The 18,392-nt window shown below is 33.3% G+C and overlaps 1 protein-coding gene across 1 annotated transcript; it reads right to left on the bottom strand.

Moving 5' to 3' along the window:
- Window positions 1–10,477: 10,477 nt before the first annotated feature.
- Window positions 10,478–17,625, bottom strand: LOC111427552 (sodium-dependent phosphate transport protein 3-like). The gene is made up of 5 exons (XM_071193953.1): window positions 17,364–17,625; window positions 15,154–16,953; window positions 11,888–13,435; window positions 10,857–11,838; window positions 10,478–10,804 (listed from the first exon to the last, which is right to left on the bottom strand). The coding sequence occupies exons 3-5, from the start codon at window positions 12,390–12,392 to the stop codon at window positions 10,762–10,764; spliced, it is 1,530 nt and encodes a 509-aa protein (XP_071050054.1). The 5' UTR covers window positions 12,393–13,435; window positions 15,154–16,953; window positions 17,364–17,625; the 3' UTR covers window positions 10,478–10,761.
- Between the last annotated feature and the right edge of the window lie 767 nt (window positions 17,626–18,392).

Genomic DNA, 18,392 nt, shown 5'->3' with positions numbered 1-18,392 from the left:
ACCACAATGGACACACGCCTACTAAATTACACATCACCGATCATCCTCCTATCCAATTACGAAAAATGTCCACAAAGATACTTTTTAAAAGAAGAAACGTCTTCTTTTTTCATTCCAACTCAATTCAAATAGAAATTAACGTAAGATTTTGGATAATTTTGATTAGGGAACTCTGTAGGTAATCGTCCACGTGTGAACCTTGAGTAAGTATAGTTGGGTATAATGGGTCACAAAGGGGGTCTCCCCTCAACAGACACGTGACTGGCTACGTTGATGCGCTGGGGCGCGAACTCTCCTCGTAATGCAAATATTGCCTTAACGCCCGTCGTGTTGCACTGCATCTAAAAGCTCCTAAAACGATGTCGTCTAGCTTGGAAAGAGGGATTGAGATCTATCTTCATTGAGATGATGATAATCCGCTTTCATGGTTTATTTTAAAAATCAAACATGTTTAACTCTTACTAGAAGGAAAAAATTTTGCTCAACTGGAGCAAAGTTTGATTTTTTTTAGATTCTTTAAGTAAAAGATTTTAAAAGGTCATATACAGGGTGTCCCGCAACGATTGTACAATACTGCATCAGCGTATTTTCTGATCGAAAACAGACAAGAAAAGTCTAATAAACATAGGTCCGAAAATGGACCAATTTCTAGATATTCAAAGTTTTAGTTTCATAAGCTGACCTATTGTAAACATCATTAATTATAACGATTTAGATGCAGTAATTATATGATTACCATGGTTACGATGAAAAACAACGAATATTTAACAAATTGGAAAAGATTCATGTCATAATAAATGTTCAATATGCGCACCATTTACTTCTAAACACAAACGGATACGTTTTCTAAATGAACTTCTAATGCGTTCAAAGATACCAGGAATTTGTTTTACTGTGTCAAATGCGTTACTAATTTGATTCTTCAAATCCTGCACATTTTGAACGTCTTCAGAATAAACAATTTGTTTTAAATGTCCCCAAAACCAAAAATCTAACGGATTTAAATCTGGTGAACGAGGTGGCCCTCCTCGGCCAATCCACTTATTGCCAAATCTGTTATTTAAGTATGCTCGAGTAGCGCGTGCATAATCGTGCATAAAGTAGCAATCTTCTAGAATTTGTTGAGGTAATTCATCAAATGCCTCTGTAAGGTCATTTTATAAAAAATGTATGTAGGCATCGGCTGTCAATCTCTTTGGAAGAAAAAATGGACCTAATAACTGATCACCTATAACTCCAGCCCATACATTAACACTGAATCGCCACTGATGATGAGTTTCTAGTATTGCATGGAGATTTTCATCGCTCCAAACGTGCGCATTATGAATATTAAAAATTCCGCTTTGAGTAAATGTTGCTTCATCCGTAAATACAATGTTTATGGGAAAGTCGACGTTTACTACTTCTTCCTGTATGGCCCACCTACAAAAAATCTCTCTCTTTTCGCCATCCTTTTCTGTTAGAGCTTGAACGTTGTTGTAATGATAAGGATAAAGCAAGAGCTCCCTTAAAATGTGGTGATTTGTTAATGTTTTCAAATTTAAATTCATGATGTTAACAATATCAACTTATGAAACTAAATCTTTGAATATTTCGAAAATGGTCCATTTTCGGACCTATGTTTATTAGGCTTTTTTTGTTTATTTTTGATCATAGAATACGCTGATGCAGTTTTGTACAATCGTTGCGGGACACCCTGTATAAGTTCTTGGTCTAGAGTCCCAAAATTGTCATAATATCTCAAAATCTAAAACCGAAAATTTTTTTTTGACTACTGGTAACTTTTCCATGACGGATTCTACAAGCCCATGTTTTAAAGTAAGTAAGATTCCCACATCGGTGATCCCTAGAGATTTTCAGTTTTTCTTCTTACCTTTATTATGATAAGGTAAATATTAATTAAAATTATATACTATGGTGATTATTTATATATTTGTCTTACTAGTTTCGGTTACATTACCGTCTTCAGAGACCTCTACAAAGGTAAGTATAAAAATTATTCATAATTATATTTTATAGGTTAACAAAAGAGGGACTATTAATTGTAAAAAACACTTACGTTAACTAGTTTCTATAAACGTTGGGAAGTGAATGTTTGCTTATTATTATATCTATTCATGCACTAAACTACAACTATCTATCACAAAAACTAATATTAATAAATAAACTCGCCAACTATTATATGTGTGACAAGTTGGGCAAATGAGTTATTTCTAGGTTATGAACAATTGAAAAAATAGGAATCTGTATTTAATTTATAAAATTTGAGATAAAACAAATCAAATTATACTATTGTTTTCGCAATCAATATTCAAAGTTAAAACGACAAAATTTGCCCATCTACAATACATCCAAACATCACAAAAATGGAATAAATAATTCTATCTTTTCTTCATATAAACTATAAAATGCATAAATCTTCAAAATGAAACAGAATTAACATGGGAGGTACATTCGAAGGAATCGAGTCGCTACCAAACTTGATTCTCTCTTTTGATGAGAAAAGTGCATTATTTTGGGAATGGGTTTTTTAAACAGCAATATAGTGGTGTTTTTTGTGGTAAAATCTGTTCGTTTAGTATTTCAATGTTTGCGTTGTCATGTTTAAACTTATTAATTTCGTAGAGTTCTAGTAGTTCCATGTGGAGGCTCTTGTTCATTTGATGTATTATTTTGCTATTTTTCCTTTCATCAAAGTTGTGATTATTAAACATAAGATGTCTTCCAAAATTTGAGCTTTCTCTAGTTTTGTGTTCTTTGATTCTCTGGATAAGGCTTCTACCAGTTTCTCCTATGTATATGGCTCCACAAGTGTCACATTCTAGTTGGTATATACCACTTTTTTGTAAAAAGTCTGTTTTGTCTTTGTTATTAACTATTTTATTCTTGGTGGTGTTGTTAGATCTGAAGGATAAACAGATGTTATATTGTCTATATATTTTTTGAATTTTATGGGAAATTTTTCCTGGGTAGGTGATGGCACGATAAATAATATTATTATTTGTATTGTTATCGTTGCTCATAGAAGTTATATTGAGTAAAGTGGTCTTTTGTTGTATTTTATCAATCAGTTTGTGTATGGTATATTGTGGGTAATTATTGTTTTGGGCTATTTGTTGTATAATATTAATTTCTTTTCCAAATTCTTGTTGGGTAAGGTGGGCATTTAAGGCTCGCCAAATATATGCTCTGAAAGAAGCATATTTCTGGTTTTCGTGATGATGAGATTCGTAGGGTATGATACAGTCGGTTTGTGTAGGTTTGCGATAAATGGAGAATTCTATTGTGTTATTATTTCTGGAAAGCGTGAGGTCCATAAAGTTTATCTTGTTTTCATTTTCAATTTCAACCGTAAATTGTAATTTATTGTGCAGAGTATTTATATAGTTGTGCAGATCACTTATTTTTGTTTCATCATCAATGACAACCAAAATATCATCTACATACCTGGTCCATAAAAGAATGTGTTTATTGTAGGGGTTGTTGTCATTGATAATCTTTTCTGTTTCAATTTTATTAAGAAAGACATCTGCGAGAATGCTGCTTAGAGGTGAAGTCCATCATTGTATTTATAGATCTGGTTGTTGAATTGGCAAAAATTTTGTTTTGTACACTGTCTAAATAAGGTTAAAATATTTTTGATGTCGTCTTCTTTTGTAAAGGTATCTTGAATAATTTCTTTAATTGTTTCTAAGGTTTCTTTAACTGGTATATTTGTATATAAGTTTTTAATGTCAAATGATAAAATTTTGTATTTATTGGGTAATCGTAGGTTAGTAATTAGGGAGATAAGTTGATTTCGGTTGATGATTGTATGTTTGGGTTGAAAGTTTATGTAGTTTTTCAAAAAATTAACTAGTATTTTTGATAAGTTATATGTACTGGAATTTATGCAGCTGATTATAGGTCTGATGGGGTGATCTTCTTTGTGTAATTTTATGAGTGAATATAATTTTGGGATTTGAGGATTCATTATGTTCAACGTTCTTTTGTTACCTGTTATTTTATAAAGTGTTTCTTCACATTTTTTAATGGTATTTTTTGTTTCTTTATGAAAGGTTTTAGTGGGGTCCTTGTTTATTAATTCAAAGTTGTTATCTTTCATGAAATGTTCCGTTTTGGAGATATATTTTTCTCTTTTTAGAATTATTAGACCAGCGTTCTTGTCTCCTGGTGTGACTATTAGATTGTTTTCCTCTATTTTCTGTTTAATGTTCTTAATAGTTCTTGATTGGTTTTTTATCATTTTCTTTTCGGTATTGTTGTTATGTCTTCTATTCTTTTCCTCCTTCAAAAGTATTTGTTGTATATCCTTTTTTATCTTTTCTTCATCTTTGTGTCCTTTTAGAGTGGATTGTATTTCTATGGCAATTAGGGGTAAATTAAGATTTGTTTTTGTGGCAAATTTCTGTCCTTTGTTCAGAAATTCTTCTTCTTCCTGACTGAAACTAACATTTGTAAGATTTGTGATTCTGGGATGAAAATTATGTGTGCTAATGTCTTTGAATTATTCATCTATTTCTCTAGTTTTTCTTTCTCTGAGTTTGTGTAGTTTTTCTCTTTTCTTTTTATTTATTTCTTCTAATAAATTGTTATCGTGTTTCTTGGCATCTTCAATGCTTTGTTCTAGTTCGATGTGGTGTACTTGTTTACTAATTGTTTGGTACAAATAATATAGTTCTATATTAATTAAGTTGATCTTATTGTAGTGTCCGTTTATAGTCTTTTTAATGTGCTGTGTTTTCAAGGATATTATTTTATTTTCATGTAAGTGTTCTGGATAATTTTTATTGGTGAAGTTAGGAAATAGTTTTTCTCTTAAGCAAGTTTTCAGGAATTTAATGTGTTGTAGTTGTAATTTCAATCGATAAGTGAGACGTTTGTACCACATTTAATTATGATAATAAAATGTGGTCAGCCCACACAGATTTTATTTTATATTATATATTTTATTTGATACATTTATGGAATAGGCCATAAAAGTATAAATTATTAAAAAAAAATCATCTGAGGCCGCTCTACATAAAATAGTACGTCAATTAGTAGGGTAAAAAATGATAATAATATGCATTGTTCGACTTAATTAAAACGAAGCGAAGATACTCAAGATACCATGGGTGGATGAGTAAGTACGACTGGCTCTTCCCGTGTCATAATGTTTACAGCAGCGCGCCCGCTTTTCGTTTTAAGTTATTCATTGAAAATCCGCCATAATTCAGCCCAACCATGACACTTACCGATCTATTGTCGAAAAAGTTAAAAGGCGCCGGCGCCCCGTGTTTGTTTTATTGAGGCGTTCGCCCCATTGAATTTTTATTAACTCATTAAGTTAACCGCCGACCCACGGCCATGTTAAAATCTAGCTATCATTTTACGAAAAAGATTTCATCACATTCTTTTCATTTTTTTCCTTTTAACTTTTCTTTTTCCTCATTAGCATTGAGGAGTTGACGAATTTAAACTTGACTTTAAGGAAGGGAGAAAATTGGCTAATAAAAAAGGGCGACTTCAAAAAAAAAACCTAATTTGAAAGTAACAGGAAGCGGAAAGCGTCGTTATCGATAAACCAATCGGAATTTTAAATTGCTTTCATTTCGTGGACCAACAGAGGAGATATTCGTTATCGGTATTGTTGGGCTATCGAATATGTGGATTAATGAAGCGTTTGATGTGATCGTGTACCTGGTAATATCGTATATAAACACCTCCTCGGAGGTCGTCGCTCCGACTTTGTACCGGGACGGTTTTCTTGTTGGTTTCTTGTTGCAGTATACGAATGAATAGGAACCATGGGTGAGGAATGGAACCGCGTCAAAATGAAATATCGCCCTAATGGTATGTGTGTCTATAACAATAACTACAAGCTATCTGCATATAGATATAGCAACATCGTTCGAATATCATACGGGTTGAAATAAAATTAAGAAAATCTTTGGTACCTTTCACAAAAATTAATTAATCAAAATTAACTAGATTAATAACGTGTCACATAAAACAACAAATTAAATCTAAATAATTTCAATGCAATCAATAGTAAAATTAGTTCTAATTAGTGATTAAACCTTCGCTGCAGATTCAATAAGAGAAAAAAATGCGTCGGTGGCGTAAAGCGCGCCATAGAAAGGGATTACGCAAATAAGATAAACAACAAAAAATATGTGCCAATAATATTCATTATTAATTAATTACATTAAACTTATCGTTTTACGTTTATTTTAAAACATGTAACTCGAATACAATACGGCGCAATTAAACGCAAAACATTTTGAAATGAAAATCAGTGTGCCCGGTGCTGCAGCCTCTCCCCTTTAGTACGGGAACCCGGATCAACATGATTGCGGACTCAAAGCTCTGCTCCGGAAGCTGTTGTAGGCGTCGCGACGACCTTGTTTGGCGTCACCATGGAAACGACGCCTCTCTCTCTTTATAACGTCGATAGCGAGAAGAGGCGTAGCTTTTGGATACCTAGTATAAGTACGGTGAGGTGATTTACAACATAGAAAATCGTACTTCTAACAATGTGTTTTTATCTTTTCAATGTTGTGTTTTATACGCTCAGTTGAATTTTTGATGGAATGATAAGAAACACGTGCGTTTTAAAAGGGGATGGTTAGATAATACATTTAATAAATAAAATCTCTGGATTATCTTATAAAAGAGCTGATGGTGCATCCAAATAAATCCCAAAATTCTTTGGAATTCTTTGAAATTATTGGAAATATTTTGAAAATCCTTCAAAACACACATTTATCTCAAGTCTTGAGAGACGCATGGCTAAACCCAAATGTTAACTCCAGTTTTAATTCAATAAAACATATCAAGAAAACACCATAAGTATAGAACGACATTTATTTCTGCATTTTGTACTTTTTGCAGAATTTCTGTTCATTTCAATGTTTATAGCAACAAATATGTAAAGAAAACTGTTTCTGACATTTCCCGATTTATTGGAAACCTGGATTTGCTTGAATTTTTGCAATTTTTGGGTTGGACAAAATTTCTGATCAATTTAATTTGAATTGTATCATATTCCCCATCATGTATAAAGCAGTAAACATTAAACGAAGCTTATTTTTACTATTTTCTGCTTCTCTGGAAATCACCTTTTTTGAAACTCTTGAAAATTTGAATTTGAACAGAATTTCTAACTCTTTTAATTTGTGCTGCATTGTATTCTTTTTTGTTTCTAGTAGCAAATATGTAAAAAAAACTGTTTCTGGCATTTCCTGGTTTAGTGGAAATCTAGATTTTCTTGAATTTTTGCAATTTCAGGGTTGAACAACATTTCTGATTAACTTAATTTGAACTGTATCATATTCCCCATCATGTATAAAGCAGTAAACATTAAACGAAACTTATTTCCGCTATTTTTTGCTTCTTTGGAAATCAGCTTTTCTGAAACTCTAGAAAATTTGAATTTGAACAGAATTTCTAACTCTTTTAATTTGTGCTGTATTGCATTCCTTTTTGTTTATAGTAGCAAATGTGTAAAGAAAACTGTTTCTGACATTTCCCGATTTATTAGAAACCTGGATTTGCTTGAATTTTTGCAATTTTTGGGTTGGACAAAATTTCCGATCAATTTAATTTGAATTGTATCATATTCCCCATCATGTATAAAGCAGTAAACATTAAACGAAGCTTATTTTTACTATTTTCTGCTTCTCTGGAAATCAGCTTTTTTGAATCTCTTGAAAATTTGAATTTGAACAGAATTTCTAACTCTTTTAATTTGTGCTGCATTGTATTCCTTTTTGTTTCTAGTAGCAAAAATGTAAAGAAAACTGTTTCTGACATTTCCTGGTTTAGTGGAAATCTAGATTTTCTTGAATTTTTGCAATTTCAGGGTTGAACAACATTTCTGATTAACGTAATTTGAACTGTATCATATTCCTCATCATCTATAAAACAGTAAACATTAAACAAAATTTATTTCCGCTATTTTCTGCTTCTCTGGAAATCGTGCTTTTCTGAATCTCTTGAAAATTTGAATTTGAACAGAATTTCTAACTCTTTTAATTTGTGCTGTATTGCATTCCTTTTTGTTTATAGTAGCAAATGTGTAAAGAAAACTGTTTCTGACATTTCCCGATTTATTGGAAACCTGGATTTGCTTGAATTTTTGCAATTTTTGGGTTGGACAAAATTTCTGATCAATTTAATTTGAATTGTATCATATTCCCCATCATGTATAATACAGCAAACATTAAACGAAGCTTATTTTTATTATTTTCTGCTTCTCTGGAAATCAGCTTTTTTGAATCTCTTGAAAATTTGGATTTGAACAGAATTTCTAGCTCTTTTAATTTGTGCTGCATTGTATTCCTTTTTGTTTCTAGTAGCAAATATGTAAAGAAAACTGTTTCTGATATTTCCTGGTTTATTGGAAATCTAGATTTTCTAGAATTTTTGCAATTTTTGGGTTGGACAAAATTTCTGATCAATTTAATTTGAATTGTATCATATTCCCCATCATGTATAAAACAGCAAACATTAAACGAAGCTTATTTTTATTATTTTCTGTTTCTCTGGAAATCAGCTTTTTTGAATCTCTTGAAAATTTGGATTTGAACAGAATTTCTAGCTCTTTTAATTTGTGCTGCATTGTATTCCTTTTTGTTTCTAGTAGCAAATATGTAAAGAAAACTGTTTCTGATATTTCCTGGTTTATTGGAAATCTAGATTTTCTAGAATTTTTGCAATTTCAGAGTTAAAAAATTTCTGATCAACTTAATTTGAATGGTATCACATTCCCCATCATCTATAAAACAGTAAACATTAAACGAAACTTATTTTTACTATTTTCTTTTTGTTTATGTCAGCAAATATGTAAAAAAACTGTTTCTGACATTTCCTGGTTTATTGGAAACCTGGATTTTCTTGAATTTTTGCTATTTCCGGGTTGAACAAACGTTTTGATCAATTTAATATGAACTATATCATATTCCCCATCAGCTATAAAACGGTAAACATTAAACGAAACTTATTTCTGCTATTTTCTGCTTCTCTGGAAATCAGCTTTTCTGAAACTCTTAAAAATTTGAATTTCAACAGAATTTCTATCTCTTTTAATTAGTGCTGCATTGTATTCCTTTTTGTTTATAGCAGCAAATATATAAAGAAAACTGTTTCTGACATTTCCTGGTTTATTGGAAAGCTGGATTTTCTTGAATTTTTGCAATTTCTGGGTTGAACAAAATTTCTGATCAACTTAATTTGAACTTTATCATATTCTTCATCATGTATAAAACAGTAAACATTAAACGAAACTTATTTTTACTATTTTCTGCTTCTCTGGAAATCAGCTTTTCTAAAACTCTTGAAAAATTTAATTTGAACAGAATTTCTAATTCTTTTAATTTTTGCTGAATTACATTCCTTCTTATTTATAAAAGCATATATGTAAAGAAAATTGTTTCTGACATTTCCTGATTTATTGGATTTTCTTGAATTTTTACAAATTGCGAGTTAAACAGAATTTCTGATCAACTTAATGTAACCTACATCGTATTCCTGGTCGCCTATAGCAACAAATATTTAAAAAAAAAACCTATTTTTTGCAGTCCCTATTTTTTTACATAAATATTTTTCCTTAAATTTCAACCTGAGCAGAATTTTTCATCAACTCAATTTGAACTGTATCTCATTCTCCATCATCTCTTATACATCAAATCTGGAAAAAGTTGCTTTTGATATATGCCATACTTTTGCAACCAAGGAAGCAGTGCTTTTGGAAGCCCAAGAAGCCCCATTTTCATTTAATGTTTTAACACAGAGATATAGAGACATGAACGACAATATCAGCTGCAGTGGAAGTTCGAATGGATTAGATCAAAATCATTTTCAAGTTTTTAGATTATATTTCTAAACAAAAATTAAGAGTAAAGTTATCAATAAAACAAAAAAAGTTTATGAAGCTGAAGAAACTCGAAACAACCAACACAAGAAACAACCTCAATTAAGAAACTTGAAATTCTGTGGGGTGTTCGTAGGCCCCCGAGGCGGAAGACATCCCGTGACCCGTGAAATCGCCCGTACAAAGATCCTCGTAAACGGATTATCCCGGTGCAGTCGCTCGGACAATACAGTTACCCGAGAAAGGGGCCCCTCAACGCCCGGCGCCCCGAAACGCACGCTCGGCTACCCATTCAGCCCCTCATTACGCGAATCGAGTTATCTCCTCCCGGATTCGACCGTCCGTCCGTTCGTTCTCGGTATCCACGTTTTTCCCTTTTTTTTTATCTATTCCTGGCAACCGACGCCTCCACCCCCCAAAAAACGCAACGCGTAAAAACGGGGCCGCGGGGTGTCTCATTTACATGATAGAGTCCCGGATAATTGAGCCGACGCGCTGTTTTCGAGGGGCGCGCTTTTGAAATTCGCCCGAATCTGCATACATTTTTTATTATCGCCCCGGTTAGTTATGTTTTTTTTTGATTCCCGTGGTGATGAACAGCGGGGAAAGGAAAATAAATAGTTTACCGATTAGTTACAAAGTCTATTTTTTTATATACTCAATGAGCTACTTTTACAATCACTTGTAAACATTTCATTGTCATGTAAATACCACTTCTCGTTAACTTAATGGACCATTAACATTCCACTGGATCCACAACGTTCCTCTTACCTAAAATTTCTTTGGCCACCTTACATCTTTGAAAGACCAATTAGGTTTCTTCATCGAGGCGAACGATGGTGCATTGATACCCGACGCATACAAAAAAAAAGATGAATTATCGTTCGTCGTATTTCAAAACATCTTTAAAACTGAATACTATGTATATTAGGATTTTCTTGGATTTGCCTAAATGAAGAATTAATTCATTATTAGACATTTTTTGTTAAATAATTTTAACCTCTTATGTAGTCTTAACCCGATTACATCTTCTTCCGTTTCAATAGTATCCCATTTCGCTCTACTTGCATCGGCCCATACGTAATATAAAATTGTAAGAAACATGCTTACAGAACCCACAGCGCATGTTGCTAATCGAAAATCGTTTATTGTTTCTAATCGCACATGTGACAACATTTTCGATACGATGAGACCACCAACTCCTCGTCCAATACCGTGGGTGATAGCCTCTATTAATCCACTATAATATCTAGTTATATCTAACACATTAACTGCTGTACCAACTAAAGAGAGATCGCGGATGATTGAGCCCACGGTGTAACAAATTATGATACTTTCTGCTAAACAGCCACTATATGTCGATAAAATCACGAAAATAAACGGCATAATGTTTCCTAATCCGGCTGAAAATGTTCTTACATACAAAACGGGCATCATCTTCTTATTAATAAAGTACTGGGCTAATAAGCACCACAACATCGGCATAAACACCGTTCCGATATGACAGATAATCATGTAATAATAGTATTTAAAAATATTTATTCCTATCACCAATCTTAGATACTTAGAAATATAGACGAAAAGAAAAATTCTCATTATATCCGTTCCTAATTGCCCAGGTAATAACGCCCATATAGAACCATCTCGGCCAATTTGTTTCCACGGAATACGTTCAGGGTATTCTTCCCCCAATTCTTGCATCACCTTATCTTTCTCTTCTTTACTAGCAAACGGCGATTGTAGAGGATTATTGTACACAAAATAAATATTTAATAACAAAGTGATGGCATACGACGCAGAAATAATATAAAACATTATATCCCATCTCACGAAAAGTAAAGCATATGTTAATATTTCATGATATAACGCACCCAAAGCTGCGCCCGCATTACACAACGTTAACACAATTGTGTATTCGTCTTTCGTGGTCCAATGCGACACTAAATGCACAGTTACTACATTGATTATTGCTTCTAATAACCCTAAAATCAAATTTGGAAACATTAAAATGTAATAATAAATAATAAATACCTTGAGCTATTCTATGTGTTAGAAACACAAACGAATTACTTTTTGTTAATATAGTAGGATAAGTACTGGATAATAAAACACCAATAATCGATGAAGCAATAATTGAATTCCTAATACCTAATTTATCACACGTTAACCCCACCGGGAGATGCGTAATTAATAACGTATAACAATAAATATTATTTGACATAAACAATGCGTCAAAATCCATTTGGGAGGTTATCATAGAATACGGTATCATCACCGCCGATTCGGTGCAGAGACTTCCACTGGGTATTGTATCGTTGATTACAAACATGGCGTTTGGATCTGTAGTTAAATTAGAAGTGTTTGTTCCTCCCCAATCGATTAGGTACAATAAAGATGTCTCATAGCATAGCGATAACGTTTTAAATTGCGTGATATTGAGACACATTATAAAAGCGACAACGTATCTTTGAGCAACTACTGTGCAAAAACCGCTTTCGCAGCGTTCGGATATTGTTTGATTTATACGACGAAACATTTGGTTATATAAATATATTTTGGTTATACTAAAATTTAAGTTGACAATTACATGTCATTCTAGAATTGTAACTTTATGTAATAGTAAAGAAAAAAATAGAAAATACTTTTGAATTAACACTAGAATTACGACTAGAAATAAAACTGCGTCTGAAGACGCACGGGTAAACCCGAAACTTTTCAGTCCTAGGTCTATTATTATTATTATTGCTGCCGGGCTAAGGGGAGCAACCCCTCTCGTCACTGTGACCAACCTTAGTATTGCTCCAAAGTCTTGTTTCTTTATGTTGGTAGGTGTCAAAAGAGCTTTATCGCAGCACAGTATATGTTCAGCCATTTCTGACTCGTCGTTGCAAACTCGATAAGTTTGATCCTCAACTTGTCCAATGTGGAAGAGGTGGTATTTTAGGTTAACCTGAGAGCGTCCTTAGATCTCCTTTGCTGAGGCATAAAACCTTTTTGGTTTTGTTTTGCGACGGAGTTATCATACTCTTCGCTTGTCTGTGACCTGGAAGTTCTTTCCTGCGTAAGGTTACCTTTGAGGCCTCCCAACTGTTGATTACTTGTTTTAGGTGGCTTTTTTGTAGTCTACCACCGAGCTGGGGTCCAATGAAGGGCGGTTTCGCTGCCTCTTTGGCCAGCCTTCTCATTGCCCTCAATGTCTCTGTGACCTAGAACCCACCATAGAGTAACATCATTGCCCTTAGCGAATTCTCTCAGGTTGCTGATACACTCTCTGATGTAACTGTCTGTGAAAATGTTTATGTCCGAGCTGAGTGATAATTTAATGCGGCTATTTGGTCCACTAATGCCCATGCCTACTCCGGATCTAACTGTCTTTGAAGCATCCGTATACCAGGCAAAGGCTTCTCTTTTTAGTTGAGGGCCCCCTTCGTTTAATCATCCCTGCTTCTAAATATGGCCTGATACTGCTGGTCAAAATTGTATTCTATCGGTATACGGTTCCATTTTAATTTCAATCAAGTGATTTAGACATGGGTCCTTGAGGATTTCGAGGTGTCTTCTGAGGTTACCCTGCATCAGCTGAATGAAGAGTCTGTTTTCAGTGATAAGGAATTTAAAGCTGCCTCGGCGGTCGATAGATATTAAACCGTTTGAAAAACAAAAAAATATTTTATATAAAAGTTGTTTTCACAACTTGAAAAAAAATTTTCACTTATACAGGTGTTCCATTTATGCTTAACGGAGAGTACGCCAATTTATTTCAATTTAACACCCTGTTTAATTTATCATATTATGAAGACAACTAAATTTGTTTATATAACCGTATATGTTACTATTTCACAGCATTCATAATTCCTGAGATATTCAATTGTTCTTCCAAAATGTGCCCATTACAGGATCTTTTTAAAAACAATGTAAAAACGACATTTTATCCGATTTTGCCTTGAAACTACGGCAGACAATAGTCAAATCCAGTAAGTAGATGATAGTATTAAAAGATATTAGATACACTATACAGGATGTTCATAAAGTATAGTTACTTTTGATGTTTTTCAAATGGCTTTTTCTTAAGTTTTTTAAATGGAACAACCTGTATATTGTGTGCTAGTTGAATTGCTCATCAAGTTCTCGTTAATTAATGATAAGTATGTCATATGTCTAACTTTAATAGTTTACCTGATATTTAGAATTAAAAGAAAAATGTGTAATAAAATGTCATTATTGTACTTAAAAAAGTGAAAGAATGTTATATATTCTGTCCTTTTTTTGTTTGTCATTTGTAAATCAGTAATATTATATTAAAATACAATTGAAGAAAAAACTTTAATAATTAAATAATCAAAACGTGATAAATATACAATTAAATGGCAGAACAATAAATCCCTTTGTTAATTACTAAATTATTTGAATGAAAAATTACTAAACGTTGCTCAACAAGTAGGTATTAATTTAATTAATATTTAGACGTTGTTCAAAATGCCGCCCATTTTCTCTTCTACAAGCATTAAAGCGCTGTATAAAAGACCTTGAAGTATCTCTTAACATCTGCATCTTATTTTCTCTAAAGACGTAAATTATATCGCGGAACAATTGCATATTTCATTACTTACATCTTTTTAAATCTCATAAAGTACCAAGTCGCATTAAAATCTAGTATATGGCTGGTATCTACTATATATTAAATACAATACCGCATATTTTATTACACATTATTCTTTAAATTCTAAATATCAGGAAAACTACTAAAGTTAGATATATGACATACTTATCATTAATTAAAGGTAACTTGATAGGCAAGTCAACCAGCACACAATATACAGGATGTTCCATTATTATTTTCCAAAACTTAAGAAAAAGCTATTAAAAAAACATCAAAAGTAACTAAGCTTTATGAACACGCTGTATATGGTATCTAATATCTTTGGATACTATCATTTACCTACTGGCTTTGACTATTATCTGACACAGGTTCAAGGAAAAACTTTTTGAAAAACACTTTTTGGAAAAACACTTTTGGAAAAACAACTGGATATCTCAAGAACTATGAACGTTATGAATTAGTAACATATACGGCTGTATAAACAAATTTAATTCTATTCATAATATGATAAAATATACAGGATGTTCCATTTAAAAAAATCTACGTACTCTCCGTTACGTCTAACTGGAACATCCTGTATAAGTGAAAATAATTTTACGCAATAGAAAGTGGTGAGTCAAACAACTTTTGTAGAAAATAGTTTTTTCTTTCTCAAACGGTTTAGCAACTATCGTCCGCCGGGATACTAATAACTCACCCTGTATATAAATGAAGTGGCAAGACCCAGTAGGGCTTCAAGAGCAGCTGTCGGACAAGATCTCATTGCACCCGTTATATTAAGATCATGGGTCTGATTATTGCTACGTAGGCCCAATAATGAGCCATTCGTGGTTTAAAAGTTCTTTCCGAGAAGCCTGTGGCAGATCTGGTTAGCCATAATGTCCTTTTTCCTCGCATAGTCTATGTAAGAGATTCAGTTTAACTTACTACGTCTAGTAAGTAGCACTAGTCCTAGGTCTGGTGTTAGTTTTAGTTCATTAAAAATATACAACATAGCACTATCTAGTATCACTAGAACTAAAACTAGAAATACTCGGGCTTAGCCATACGTCTCTTAAGATCTAGTGTTAGTTCAATAAAAATGTATCAAAAAACGCCTGATTTAATCTGAAAGTTTCTAGTTGTGGATCTACTATTAATTCTATTTCTAGGTTCTAGTTTTAGTTCAATTAATACCGATGTTGAAAGTCTTCGTACTCATAGAAAATACTTTGTTGGTTTTCAATTCGAAACTATTGATACAATCGATTGAGTACATAGTAGAACGGCAAACAGTACGACATGTGTAATACCGTGTAATTGTAATCCATTTTGGGTGTCGCCTCGCGCAAATCCTTTACACATCTGTCGTCGGAGTCCAATTCGACAACCAAAATCAACCTCTCTCTCTTATTCTCTCTGTGTGAACGCGTGTAATCCGCAAGAGATGGGGTGGAATTTCACCTCCTTCATCCACCACCTCACTGCTTTGATCTAAATTCAATTGCGGCCCAGTTCTGTCGACAGATGAGTGAAGCGGAAACTTGCACCGTTTCGACAGATTTACATTCTAAATGTTAACACACCACTTATTTATATTTACTTATCAATGGCACTATTTTAAAAACTAAATTCGAAAAAAATTATTTAAAATTCGAATAAATTCGGGCGCAAATTCGATCAAAGACGTCGTCGCTGTATCACCGGAATTAAATCAGACCGCGGATCCGAACAATCAAACGAACCCGAAGTTGAATAATAATCTGAAAGAGAATCACGCGCGAACTGGGACGCGAACGGAAACTGATAAATTTCAAACGCAATCAAGTTAGAAGGAGCCGTTTCAAAGCTAGTATTATTCCTTTTGCTCTCGATGGAATCCGAATAAAGCGGGACAAGTAGAGTGGTGCACGATTTATTCGTAGGGCAATGGGGACAATAACGAATGTAGTCTGTTTAAGATTCTCTTCGCATGGTTCGGTTTTAAATAGGGTTTAAATCTGCATTTTATAAGCTGGTTATCGTTATCGTCCCAAACTCGAAGTTTTATTTCTCCACCTTAAATGGATTTTAAAGGTTAAATTTTTAAACATTCAAATCATATTTTTGTTCTAAATAAAGAGTAAATTTTTTCTTGACAAGATACTTTACGGTGAAGCGTCGATTGTAAATCGCACGATGCCGCGGGGAGTTCGGCAGCGGCAAAGTAGCAACTCAGCCACCGGCGCCCCCCGGCGCATTATCGTCGGAGTCTTCTGATTTACAGCGGGGCGCTCGCACCGCCCGGTTCTTAAATCAGAAAGGCTTTTAATTGCTCGCCAGATTATTCGGCCGCATTATTCGTCGTACTGATTCGGGGACAGCGCGCGTTCTCCGCTCTTCTCTTCGTAGGTTACAGACGGCCTCAAGCGGAACTCTTAAATCCTCGAGAACTCGAGCACCAATTACCGGATCACGTCGACCCTCAAGCTATAGAAAACGACGATAAGAGATAAATGCCCCGGATTTTCGGCATAATCTGCATTGAATAAAGGAAAGAAAGAACTTCACTTGTAACATTAAAATAATTAAGATAATAATGTGTTAATATACGGTGTGATTTAAAACTACTAAGACATAACCTAAAATGTCAAAATTTGACATAACTTTACTAATTCTAACCTCCAAATTTTGAGGTATGACAGATAAAGGGGGCAAATTTTCAATGTTGCCAACTTATAAAATTTTCCACATCAAGGTTTTTTTTTTATTAAAAGATATTTGAGAATTAACTTAATAACTTAAATTAAAATTAACTGAATTAAGTTGCATGAAGTCTTTGATTATATATAATATGGATTGAGCCAACGAGAGAGATAGCTTGCGCAAGGTGATCGAACCGAGATAGACACAAAACTATCAATTAGAAGTAACATTTATAATACTTACAGGTGATGTGAAACTGTATTATCGCGAACTTTGCACACGAAACAATACATTTTTAAACATAACGGTGTGACTGGCTGTGACACAACAAAACGATAAACGTCAGGTTTGACACTTTTGTGCGCATGCGCCCGTCTGTTTAGTACCGTTTTATGTCTATCTTTGTTACACTTTCACATTATCGCTTTCTATCTGCGTCTATTCACCTTGAGCCACATTTTTGTTAGTAGATATATTCAGTTAGCTCAATCCATATTATATATAATCAAAGCATGAAGTGTAATTAATAAGATTTCCACAGAAATTCATCAAATGTTAGAACTCCTGATATTTTCATCTTGACTTGCAAACGTATCACTTTTGAAATCAAAAATTTCGTTTCATTTCATTGCCATTGTATTACTTGTTGTCTATAATACCTGTGAAATTGTTTTAAAGTTGGCAAAATTAACAGGGAGTTTTGTTTTATCATGTTTTGAAATAGATATGTCACACTGACGTTTTAGTTTTCGTTGTTCAAAAAGAAAAGGTGCTTAAAAAATATTGTGAGGTGTTTATTTGCCATTTATAATAAATATGTACTTCGTTAAAATCGTGTTAATCTAAAAATTGATTAGTATTTTAACCTCAACTATTTAGTTACTGAAAATGTTACTAAAAATCACGAAAACAACATAAATTTTATAAGGGTCCTAGACAATACCAACAGAAACCCTAAAAAATTTACATTACAGGGGTAGCTATTTCAAAAAACTATGAAGTCTTTGGATTTGCCGAGACTTTATATACCGCACAAAGCATGATTTCTTTGATATGGTGCCCTTTTTTGCAGAGCTATCATCAACATTTGTTCCTCAACACTTTTCAACAACGGTTACCCGTTCTACATCTTGAAGTCAATATTACTTGAAGAGAAAAACAAGAGATATCTCTTGTTGGGTTGCAGTGAACATCAATTATGGTCAAAATCTTCATAATCATACAAAAAATGCAGAATCTTTAATCTAGTATAACAAATAATAGTAGAACTAA

This window comes from Onthophagus taurus, chromosome 2 (assembly GCF_036711975.1).
Source record: "Onthophagus taurus isolate NC chromosome 2, IU_Otau_3.0, whole genome shotgun sequence".
In the NCBI taxonomy this organism is placed as follows: domain Eukaryota; kingdom Metazoa; phylum Arthropoda; class Insecta; order Coleoptera; family Scarabaeidae; genus Onthophagus; species Onthophagus taurus.
This window is presented reverse-complemented; position numbering and strand designations above follow the sequence as displayed.